The 13,006-nt window shown below is 38.3% G+C and overlaps 1 protein-coding gene across 2 annotated transcripts in view; it reads left to right on the forward strand.

Moving 5' to 3' along the window:
• ZAP70 (zeta chain of T cell receptor associated protein kinase 70) overlaps nt 1-13,006 on the forward strand; it is an 80,245-nt gene that overhangs the window by 11,685 nt on the left and 55,554 nt on the right. The window contains exons 1-2 of one of the 2 annotated variants that reach the window (XM_075204677.1): nt 3,545-3,640; nt 8,658-9,084. In XM_075204677.1, coding sequence (XP_075060778.1) covers nt 8,683-9,084 — 402 coding nt within the window. In that variant the 5' untranslated portion in view covers nt 3,545-3,640; nt 8,658-8,682. Of the gene's footprint in view, nt 1-3,544; nt 3,641-8,657; nt 9,085-13,006 lie in introns of those variants that run through there. The other variant, XM_075204676.1, reaches the window with a different exon arrangement.

Raw genomic sequence — 13,006 nt, forward strand, 5'->3', positions numbered from 1 at the left:
CTGGAGCCACTTTATCAAGGGCTGTTGCTATTGTTTTGTAAAAATGTGGTGCTGCTATATATATATATATATATATATATATATATATATATATATTGTTGAAGTTGGGGAGAGAACGTGTTGGAGAGAGGTGGAAACTGTTGAAGATTGATAGAGTTAAGATTCCTGCTGGTATGAGGAGGCTTGGTAGAGTTTGACAGCAGAGAGTTGAAAGTACTGGGGGAGAGTATGTAGCTGATAAGGTGATGATCAGAGGAAGGGAAAGGAGTGTTAAGGAAATCAGAAACTGAGCATAGTCTAGAGAAATCAATATCAAGGCAGTGGCCTTAATGATGTGTAGAATAGTCAGTCCACAGGGGGAGGCCAAGGAAGGAAGTTACAAGTAGAATGTGGATTATCAACGGGATGTTAAAATCACCCATGATGATGGTGGGGATGTCAAAACATAAGAAATGAAGGAGCCAGGCTGAGATATATATATATATATATATATATATATATATATATCAAGTGTTCCCCATAACTCTTATAATATAAGCTCATTTGGGCAGACCATATTGCCAGCTCATGGGGACACATCTGGGCCATATACTGACTGATGGCCCACATTCTTGCCTAATCAATGCTTGAAGTTTGTCAGAATTTGCAGGTGTTTTGTCCACCTGCCTCTGAGGATTGACCACAAGTTCTCAATGGGATTAAGGTCTGGGGAGTTTGCTGGCCATGGACCAAAAAGTTTGATGTTTTGATCCCCGAGCCACTTAGTTATCATTTTTGGTGAGCAAGGTGCTCCATCATGCTCAAAAAAGCATTATTCGCCACCAAAAGTGGGATAGGGTACAGCACTCCCTATATGTGCATGTAGCTGCCAAAATGAAATAAGGCAACTCCTGTTCCTAAACAAGAGACTGCATTAAAGCAATGTGAAGCCTACCCAAGCAGATTGTCCCTCTAGGCTCAATTCGGGTTTGGACATACCTTTTGCTGCCTGTTGGATTTCCTATTGAACTGTATAGGACATTGTTCCTGTTTAATTAGGACTTCCACAGCTGCTGTCCCTAACCAATCATCATTATAGCTTCAGAACTGTGCATTATTCAACACACTCATATATATGTTTGTTTGTTTTTTATGTACATCATTCTGGCCAGAACTAAACTGATTGTGTAACATAATAAATTTCATCTCCACCACCTAACACATATTTCGTCTAGCGCCAAGGACTTTTACTTTTCTATTATTCATCACCAAATTGTTCTTGGATGGTTGGAAGAAGTTGCTCTTGGAGGATATGTTCGTACCATTCTTTATTCATGGCTGTGTTCTTAGGCAAAATTGTGAGTGAGCCCACTCCCTTGGCCGAGAAGCAACCCCACACATGAATGGTCTCAGGATACTGTACTGTTGGCACGACACAGGACTGATGGTAGCGCTCACCTTTCCTTCTCCAGACAAGCATTTTTCCAGATGCCCCAAACAATCTGAAATGGGATTCATCAGAGAAAATTACTTTACCCCAGTCCTCAGCCGTCCAATCCCTGTACCTTTTGCAGAATATCAGTCTGTCCCTGATGTTTTTCCTGGAAAGAAGTGGCTTCTTTGCTGGCCTTCTTGACATCAGGCCATGCTCCAAAAGTGTTCACCTCACTGTGCGTGCAGATGCACTTACACCCGCCTGCTGCTATTCCTGAGCAAGCTCTGCACTGTAATGGCCCGATCGCGCAGCTGAATCAACGTAAGGAGACGGTCCTGGGGCTTGCTGGCTGTTCTTGGATGCCATGAAGCCTTCTTCACAACTATTGAAGCTCTCTCTTTGAAGTTCTTGATGATCCGATAAATAATTGATTTAGGTGCAATCTTACTAGCAGCAATGTCCTTGCCTGTGAAGCCCTTTTTGTGCAAAGCAATGATAACTGCATGTGTTCCCTTGCAGGTAACCATGGTTACCTGCAAGGAAAGAGGAAGAACAATGATTTCAAGCACCACCCTCCTTTTAAAGCTTCTAGTCTGCTACTCTAACTCAATAAGCATGACAGAGTGATCTCCAGCCTTGTCCTCATCAACACTCTCACCTGTGTTAACGAGAGAATCACTGACCTGATGTCAGCTGGTCCTTTTGTGGCAGGGCTGAAATGCAGTGGAAATTTTACTTTTGGGAAAAGTTTATTGTCATGCAGAGAGGGACTTTGAAATTAATTGCAGGTCATCTGATCACTCTTCATGACATTCTGGAGTATATGCAAATTGCCATCATAAAAACTGAATTCCACATCAGAACTGTATAAAGAAAGACTATTATTTCTAATGGTATGCTGTCCTTTCACTGTCTGTTTGTTTTATTGAGCGCCTGATTGAAGAACACTGATCACATGTGTCTGTTAACCATATATATTTATTGTAGAATGGCTGCAAGCCAGTGATGTCTGCATAGTTAGTGTGTATAGCTCTATGTGTATAGTTACAAGTGTAAAAAAGTTAAATAGCATAATTTGGAGTTATACTAGAGTTAAACAGGAAGAAACAGGTGAAGAACATTCTGCCTATTACCACACCTACACAAGGACAACAGTCAGTATTCACCTGAAACTCCATAATCTACCCCTGATGTTTCCATCTCTCCCTGGCTACAGGCTTCACACTCATGAAGATTGTTTTGGACACTGATCTTATTTTCTTCTCACTTTATGAAAGTTTGTTTTATGATGTTCCTCAACCAGCATCTTAATCTCCCCAGGTTACCCTATTTATCACACTCTACACAGCTAACACAAGATAACAACCATCTGACCAACATTGCTATGTAACTGAGCACACAGCCCACTCAATAATTTTTACCTTTGCATTCTAGCTGGTCCAATGTGCAATATGATGTAGCATATGCCCCTGTGTTTCAAACTCCCATTGTCCCATAGATTGTAAGCATGTGAGCAGGGCCCTCTTACCTATCTGTCTGTCTTTATTACCCAGTATTATTTTATTAATGTTTGTTCCCAATTGTAAAGCGCTATGGAATCTGCTGGCGCTATATAAATAAATGTTGATGATGATGATAAATTCTATTCTATAATACAACCATATTACTTTTCTTTCTTCCTCTAAATGCATTGACGTCTAACATAGTGGTCTAAACAAAATATTTAAACTAAGAAAGTTAATGTGAGTGAAAAATTTCTATAGGAAATGTACATCTTTAAAACAATCTTTTTTTTCTAAACAAAATCAAATGATCTAGGGAACATGGTTTACTTCAGTTTAATACCATCTGATACAACTTCCCAAATGTCACTAACACAAACTAAAATATTACGTTAATTTGCATCAGGCAACCACATTTTACAAAATACCCACACAAATTTTCCATATGTGCTTTGCTTTCTCTAGAAACCTACTTTTTCTCTTGTTTTTTTGTTCTGTATATGCATGTCATTTTTTTTTCCTTTTAACGGTATCTGATGTGGTAAAGTTTGCACAAGTAGCAATACTAGGATTATGAAATCTGCATTTTTGTTCTTACATTTAAAATATTCATTACAGGAAAAAAAAAATGTTTTGTGAACAAGGAAGATACTATGAGGCCAATTCAATTAGCCACAAGACTCCATAGTAACCTTGCGCCTATAATACTCCACACCTTACATGGGTACGAGCAAAAATGAGAAATGCTTTTATTACTGTAATTGTTGTATTTGTGCACAAAAACATTTGAGGCTTATTTAATCAGCCCATATTAGTCTAATTTAAAGTTTATTATAAAAATATCGGGCCTGATTCATTAAGGAAATTAAAGCAAACAAAATGAGTAACTTTGAAATTAGGCAAAACAATGTAGTATTGGAGGGGGAGGTAAATTTAAGATGTGAGGACAGATTTATAATTCGGGTACAGCATGTCCTTTATCAACTTTTAATGTCAGTGTAAAATTAAAGCTATCAAGTATTTGCGTCCTACATGAAAAAACAGCCAGTATTTTCCTTATGTGCAAAATACTCATTTGCACCCCTTGCATTGCAATATGGTTTTGCCAAGGTTCAAAGTTACTAATTGTTTTGCTTTACTTTCCTTAATGAATCACCCTGTTTGCATATGAGCAAATATGCATCTACATTTTAACTCTAAGTTGCATTGAAATTGGGGCAGCCTTAAATCTAGTATAGAGTATAGCTGCTTCTGGAGTAAAGATGCGTCAATCATCATCATCAATTCCAAAGCTTGTAGTCAATTTATGTATGTGCAAAATGTATGTCTCATTGATAACAGATTTTGTAACTGAAAATAAAACCCATCTGAAAGGGGGATGCTTAACTTGCATCTACATTCCCTTACTATACTACACTTGCATGTTAACACACTTGATCCACCTGTTTAAGTGCAAGAATTGCAAATGCATTGATACGTGCAACTCTAAGTATAAGCTATGTGCATGCGCAGTGCACAAATTTTGTACTAAGATGCATATTTACTCACAATAATGCTCTTATGTGCAACTATAAATCAGCCCTTATGATGGTATCTTAATGTTAATTTATTTTGAAGTAATTTTATTGTTGTTTGATATAGTGAAAGAAAGTACAGAAAGAAGAACACTTTCTGAACAGTATATTTTACTGATAAAACAAATATATCTTTATCAAGTTTGTGGAAAGTCACTTGATTTCAGCCTACTGGGGTGAATAGTGTTTATGATTCATTTCTTAAAAGACTGTTCTGGAGGTGAAAAACCAAATGATTTTCCGACTCCTCAACACAGTGAGCATATCCTGTACTGGTTTCCTGTACGACTGACAGCCCACTTGTTTGTTCGTTACCAAATGTATGTCACCATTAGTTCAGAAATAATTCTATCTATAGTTTATATAAACCGATGTGTAAACATGGTTAAAGGCTTGGAAAAGTGTAATTCTACATAACCTGTTAGAAAGACATGTTTTTATGTAAATCATTATTTATTTTTTTTAAAAAAGGGAAAAGCACTAACCTATAATCTTGATAGATAAGTTTAAGAGATGCCTTTTTTGCAGGTCTACCAATATAAGCAGCTGGTCTATTGTTTGTTCCTCGTCATGTCTAATTCTGTTTATTTTTTGGATGCCATGACATTTGTTATGCTAACTGCATCCATGCATTTATTATTCTGCTCAATTGTACACTATACCTGTTATTATGTTTCCTGTTCTCATGTATGTGAAATATGTCAGGTGCTACAGAATCTGTGGCACCAGATAAATAAATTATGATGATGATGAAAGGTGAGAGTAAGTAAGCATAGGAGTCCAATTCCACTCTATGCAGTAAGTGTTTGTCAATTAGAATAGTCATGTGCTCTGCGACACCCTGCACCTTGCTTATGGACTTACCATGTGGAATGAAGAGAGCAATGGTCACAGCCTTATTCATTCTCCCTCTGTCTTGCAACATTGCAAAAATATTTTGGACAACATTTCTCCTTTTTTCCTCTTTAGAAACTTGCTCTTCAGCTACTCAGCCCACCTTCTCTTGAACCTTCTGCCCTCCGACTCCTCTTGCTTCTCACTGTTCCTCTCGGTGGCTCTTAACCTGTCATCCGCGCCCACCCTTTTGGGCTCAGGTTACCAACTTGTACTGATTATCCCTCACCCCTTCTCTCTAGCTGTGCTTTGAGCTCCCAGAGTTATAGTGCTTACTGTTAATTGTACTGTGCTGTTTCACCCTGTATTGTGCTATTGTTTGTCCTTGCACCGTGCTACGGACACTTTACGGCGCCCTATAAATAAAGATTATTAATAATAATAATTTCACCTTTGTTAGTGCAGAGAAAACATTTATATTTGACGGAATACTAAAAACACAAAGCTGGCATTTCTTACTTTATGTTTTATTAGGGGTCCTCTCTGTAGGAAATCAACTTGCAATCTTTCTCAGACTTGTGGGTAAATGTATCATACCCCGGTTTCTTGAACTCGCAGGAGTTCGGCGTCTTCGCAGCTTAAATTTAAAGCGGCGCTGCCTTGTAAAGGGAAGTTTATTAATAAAAGTGAGACACATTTTACCATATATAAAATATTAAATACATCACCTCTGTATTTATTGTTACATTCTTCTCTGGACCTCCTCCCCAGACTTAAGTAGTCATAGGTCGAGTTACACAAAAAACTTGTCGTATGAATAATTTTTGTGTGCATACATAGTACAAAAGTGTATATTACTCAAAAATAATACAGACCTAGTCTGAATGAACCCCATTATATATTCATTTGGAGGATTAGACTAGGTAGAGAGAAATAGAGAATATTATTGCATATGACCAAAATATGAATTTTAACATGCGTATGAAATTGTTGTCATGGTGATATCAACTGGTTGCATATGTTTTAATATATTTATACAAATTAATATATTAATTATTATTAATATCATTAAAGTTTACAACTCTTACAATTTAATATCTTATTATTAAAATTTTGCTGATATTGCTAATTTTTGTAATAGTTATTCAGCTATCTGTACACGTGAAATGTTATATCAGTGAGATTTTTGGTTAATTTATGATACATGATAGGATATAGATACTGTATATTTATCATATACCCAGTGATTAGTTACCACATTATTATGTATGCTTTATATTTGGAACATTATTGATCATTTTTAAAGCTTACTAATTTATGAATGGTTATTATTTGTATTATTTCTGGCTATTGAATAAGACTCATCTCATAATATCAGCTCTCAGTGCTTGTTTTATTCACTAAATCTAGCACCTAAAAGAGTTTGTTGTTTGATTTGAAGTGTTGGGGTTGGTTCTAGATTTGTGGGCATGATAACTACTTATTAATAATATTTATTTTACACAGCAACACTCAGTATGGTTATTGTTTTATCTCATTAAAAGTATAGGACAAGACCTGGTCTCCACAAGCTCTGATTTGGTACAAATAACAAGTTCTTTTGTGGAGAGCAAATGGAAGTCCACCTTCAGCATGTCAAAGAATGTTCCTAAAAATGCACCCTCTCCGTCCCTTTATCGCTTTACAAATATGAGATGTAATTTCTGCATTGCTCAGCATAAGTCCGCACAAACTTCTATCCTCTGTGCCCTGGTTTGTCTTTTTGAAGACCTCTGCAATTTGCCCTGGCATTCTGTCAATCTACTTCTGGGTCACAAACTGACTGATTGCTGCCCATTCTTGCCTAATCAATGATTGGAGTTTGTCAGAATTTGTGGGCTTTGTTTGTCCACCCGCCTCGAGGATTGACCACAAGTTCTCAATGGGATTAAGGTCTGGGGAGTTTCCTAGCCACGGACCCAAAATTTCCATGTTTTGATCCCCGAGCCACTTAGTTATCACTTTTGCCTTGTGAAAAAGTGCTCCATCATGCTGAAAAGGCATTGTTCATCACCAAACTGTTCTTGGATGGTTGGGAGATGTTGCTCTTGAAGGATGTTTTTGTAGCATTCTTTAGTCATGGCTGTGTTCTGAGGAAAAATTGTGAGGGGGCCCATTACCCTTGACTGCAAAGCAACCCCACACATGAATGGTCTCAGGATGCTTTACTGTTGGCATGACACAGAACTGACTGATGGTAGCACTCACCTTTCCTTCTCCGGACAAGTGGGATTCATCAGAGAAATTTTTCTTACCCCATTCCTCAGCCGTCCAATCCCTGTACCTTTTATAGAATATCAGTTTGTCCCTGATGTTTTTCCTGGAGAGAAGTGGCTTCTTTGCTGGCCTTCTTGACACCAGGCCATCCTCCAAAAGTCTTTGCCTCACTGTGCGTGCAGATGCACTCACACCTGCCTGCTGCCATCCCTGAGCAAGCTCTGCACTGATGGTGCCAATCCAGCAGCTGAATCAACTTTAGGAGATGGTCCTGGTGCTTGTTGAACGTTCTTGGGCACCCTAAAGCCTTCTTCACAACTATTGAACCTCTCTCCTTGAAGTTCTTGATGATCCAATAAATGGTTGATTTAGGTACACTCTTACTAGCAACAATGTCCTTGTTTCTGAAGCCTTTTTGTGCAAAGCAATGATGACTGCAAGTGTTTCCTTGCAGGTAACCATGGTTAACAGATGAAGAACAATGATTTCAAGCACCACCCTTTTTTTAAAGCTTCCAATCTGTCATTCTAACTCAGTCAGCATGACAGAGTGATCTCCAGCCTTGTCCTCGTCAAGACTCTCACCTGTGTTAACGAGAGAATTACTGACCTGATGTCAGCTGATCCTTTTGTGGCAGGGCTGATATGCAGTGGAAAATTTGTTTTTGTAATAAAGTTCATTGTTATGGCAAAGAGGGACTTTGAAATTAATTGCAAATTATCTGATCACTCTTCATGACATTCTGGAGTATATGCAAATTGCCATCATCTTTAGGCAGCAGACTTTGTGGAAAATAATATTTGTGTAATTCTCAAAACTTTTGACCATGACTGTACATATGGGCAGATTAAATAGAATGAGAAAACAAAAAGAAAAAATCTATAACATAAAAATAAATAAATCTACCTGTAACCCATTTGTCTGGAGTCAAGTGTATTTTTAATATTTGCAAAATATTAACATATAGTGACAATTTTTATTGTTATTATTGTGCTATAGTTTATTTTAACCCTTTTTGGAGAAAAGTACTTGTTATATTGAACTGTAATGTGTACTGGCTTTTTATTTCTTTTTCAGGTTTTAAAACCCAGTTGTATTAAATATGCCAGATGCTGCTGGTCACTTGCCCTTCTATTATGGAAGTATCTCTCGTGCTGATGCTGAAGAATTCCTCAAGCTGGCTGGGATGATGGATGGCCTTTTCTTGCTAAGACAGTGCCTGAGATCTCTTGGTGGTTATGTTCTCTCTGTGGTTTTCAATTTACAATTTCACCACTACTCTGTGGAGCGACAACTAAGTGGCACTTATGTAATACAAGGAGGAAAGCCTCACTGTGGACCAGCTGAACTTTGTGAGTACTACTCTAAAGATGCAGATGGGTTGTGCTGTGTTCTCCGTCGACCGTGCAATCGGCCAAGTGGGGTGGAATGCCAACCTGGAATATTTGATAATATTCGAGATAATATGTTGAGAGAATATGTCAAACAGACCTGGAAACTAGAGGTGAGTGATCATGGGTATATATTTTATACAGTCTTAGTGGGACACTGACTGAGAAAAAGAAAACAGAAAAAACAAGCAGGAATCACTATGTATACGATCATTTGTAAGCCTTGTGTAAGACATTCAAGGATTTAAAGCATATATTTCACATACCTAGTTTCACAGTTTTAAGAAATGGCAGTTTGTGTCAGTAGCCTCTGCAGTCTGAAATGGAATGGCTAATTGAGGATTTAATAGTTGGCCAGTTGACCTTTGTTAAAGGGTATGCAAAATGAACATCTAAAGTAGTGAAAGAAAGGTATTACCTTCTAAAGCAAAGCACAGTCATAGTTGAAATGAAAAAAGGACCTAAATACACATTATTTGTGTAGTTTTATTAGGGAAATTAGATTTTCCACTCTTTCATCAAAAGTTTACTTCTCCCATGGACACTGGTTCATTATGAGTTTCAGAGGTAGTAATGCTGTTCCATGTATGCAACCAGGAAAGGAACATAGCAAAATTTGCTCTTCTTTCCCCCTGAGGCCCCTTCTCTGCTCTTAATTAAGCAACGTGAGGGCCTCTTCTGAGCACGGTGGTGCAGCTGGACTGGTGTAATATCGGAAATGGACTCTACCTTATTGAGAGCAGAGCGGGGGGGGGGGCATTATTGAGTGTGTCAGAAGGGAGCAAGGGGCTCAGATGTGGTGGCAATGTGGCTTTGCTGGGCCCATCTTACCCATAGTCGCCACATCCCTTGCACCCACGATGGCTACACCCCTGTATGTAGCATGTACAAGCTAATTACACTTAATTGTATTCACAAATCTAGGGCTTGAATAAGGGTTCAAGTCACACAGGCCAATACGCTCTTAGTGCCCCTCACCTTCCACGCCTGGCTAGTATGCAGTAAGTAAAAGCAAACTCATCTTCAATATAAAATCCAGCATCCTTCACCCCCACACACACAATGTTTATGTTGCCATGTTTTCGAAACTCGTCTCCACTTGACTTTTTAAAAGTGACAACCTTTGTCACTGATTTTGTTTAATTTAAAAGGAGATGGAGGCCCAAAGATGAATCATTGCCTGCAGCTTTTACCATGGGAATACGTCAAGATTAAACCTTACTAGAACCTTTCTTACATTTTTCTGTCATGTTTGTTTACTTTGGAAAACAACTATTCTCTTATGTTTAAAATGAATTTGTTTACACCTCTCCTTCTCACAATTTTGCACCCCCCAAAAAATGTTGTTGTGCCCCCCCCCCCCAAAGCCTTCCGCCCTAGGCTGCAGCCTATTGGAAAAAAGAATAATGACTGTGCTCTTATTTGGTAATAAACAATATTAGTACCATTCCTTTTTACTATATGCCATATACTACCTTGTAGAGTAAATTAAATAGTGCCCACTTCTGTTAGCTCCAATGTCCAATATTATTAACGGTAATGAAAAAGTCATCAGTTGAGGATCCCGTATATATAGTTACTCACGGATGCCTCTACAATCAGTGGAGGCGGCGTTTATCATTAGATTCCTCAATGTAAATAGATAATGTCCCGAACAGATAGATGAGACAGTTCCTGTCACATGACCTTCAATACAAGTGTGGATTCAAACAGAGAGCTTTCTCTAGCAAGTGGCAATGTATATGCAGCCTTGGAGGTGGAAAGAAGCTCGTAGATTTTGGAATGGTGCATACCGCACAAACCACCTTCATTTCAGGCTGTAACCACTTGATTGCAGCTGTGAGATCGACGGTGTTCAGAATCAGCATAAACAAGACTCCATTGCAAAGATTTCCTCACACTTACATACTGTGTATTAGCGCCATATCGGGACTATAAGCTATGTACTATATAGCTTGCTGGTAGTGGACACATCCATATAGAGATGAAGTTCAAATAAATAGAAATACAAATATGTATGACCTTGACACACTTCAGTGCTGACTGCACTTTCAGCAGAAGGATTTAAATTGAGTGGGTGAAACCCATGTTCTATTTAAACAGATAACAGGCCAATCGCATTCTAAATATCTTATTGAACACAGGAATTTATACTTTTGATATTTATGATATTTGAATTTTTGTATTGTTGCATTCCCATCCTTATTTTATTGACTAATTGTTGTGTTTGTCCACACTCCTGTGTTCAGTTAGATATTTAGCATGTGATTGGCCTGTTATCTGTCCAAATGTAACGTGGGTTTCACCCACTCAATTCAAATTCTTCTGATGAAAGTGCACTGAAACGCGTCAAGGTCATACATATTTGTATTTCAATTTATTGAATTTGTATTTCAAATCCAATACCTTCTGTCATGCTCCCAACACGGTAGGCCACAGTACTACTAATACTGCCCTTGTAAAACTAACCAATGTTATCTATTATTTCCATAGTCTCGTTACTGATGCTGTTTTCATTGACTTAATAAATGCTTTTGATTTAGTAAACCATACCCTTCTTCTTGATAAACTATGCTCCGTAGGCTCTTCTGCAAAAGAAGTCACTTGATTTAAAAGCTCTCTATCAAATAGGAAACAGACTGTAGTTTTCAACTCTGCAACATCCAACTTCTCCTTCATTCCTGTTGGAGTACACTAGGGATCAATACTTGATCCCTTAATTTCACAAATGTCATCAAGATCTACCGTTCCTTGCATGAAACTACATCTCTACATCCCATCCAGTCCTATATAAATAAATGTTGATGAAGATGAAGATCCCTACTTTATGCTGATGATCATTTATTGCAGTGCTAAAAATATGTTGACAAAAACCACACTCTTGCCATAGACATTGGAATTATTCAGTCCTAGTTAACTGAGACAAATTTGTTTACATTAATTAGTAGCTTTAAAAAGACATAATATATGCCTTTTTAGCCTATCAGGCTAAAGAGGAATCTCAGTACCCTAAAAATAGCTTGTCCTGGTGCCTCACCTCTGGAGACCGTTATACTCTTTAAGAATCTAGGTGTTACTCTTGAGGAATTACATGATTCTGACAGTCACATGACAACCAAGGTATTCTGTAAATGTGAAGTTAGGTAGTACTTGCAGAACTAGCTATACGCTTACCTACTCAGCTAGGCCAGCTGTGGTACAAATCGTCCTGCTCGATTCCTTGTTGTAAATCAGTCACTTTTATCTCCCACTAACGTAGATAGAAGGTGTCACCGTTGTCAGTTTTGTGCTGGTTTTAATGGCCCAGCCCCCTCCATCTCCTAAGCTTTTATACATATTTTATACAAACTGTTTGAAACTGTTTTATATATTGGATTTAGTTGCGTAATTGTTAAGTAATGTTATTATTATAATAGTTTTGCAATTTTGTTTCTCCAGTTAGCGTCCAGTTAGCAGAAATGGGACAGTGTGCTGCAGTTATAATTAGAGATGGGCGGGTCAGGTTCCCCGAGAACCGAATCCACCCGAACTTTGGGTATCCGAGTACCGAGCTGAGTAGCTCGGTACTCTCCCGCCCGCTCTGAATCCAAATCGAGGCTGAACGTCATTGTGACGTCAGAAAAGGTCAATACCCCGGCGCGGGAGGGAAAGAGAGACGGGGGAAAAACCTAAAAGCAAAGGGACAGAGAACCAAACCATCATTGTGACGTCGTCGGATCTCATGGCTCGGTTCTCGCGATACTTCAAGATTATAAATACCTGCCTCCACAGCAATCCATCGCCATTTGACAGAGGGAGAGAGCAGGGTGTAGTCACAGGCTGATTAGAGCAGGGACAGAGAATACAATATTCTTATTCCAATTGCTGTAACAAAAATTGCTAGAGAAGAGAGGAGGATAGAGGTTTATTTTATTTTTGTAATATTTGGCACTCCCCAGTGCTTTTGGGGTGTCCCCCATAATTGTGCATAAATATTTCTGGCTGTAAAAAGTCATATCTGTCAGCAGTATCTACCAAATAATTTTTAGCACTCCC

The sequence above is a fragment of the Mixophyes fleayi genome, chromosome 1 (genome assembly GCF_038048845.1).
Source record: "Mixophyes fleayi isolate aMixFle1 chromosome 1, aMixFle1.hap1, whole genome shotgun sequence".
In the NCBI taxonomy this organism is placed as follows: domain Eukaryota; kingdom Metazoa; phylum Chordata; class Amphibia; order Anura; family Limnodynastidae; genus Mixophyes; species Mixophyes fleayi.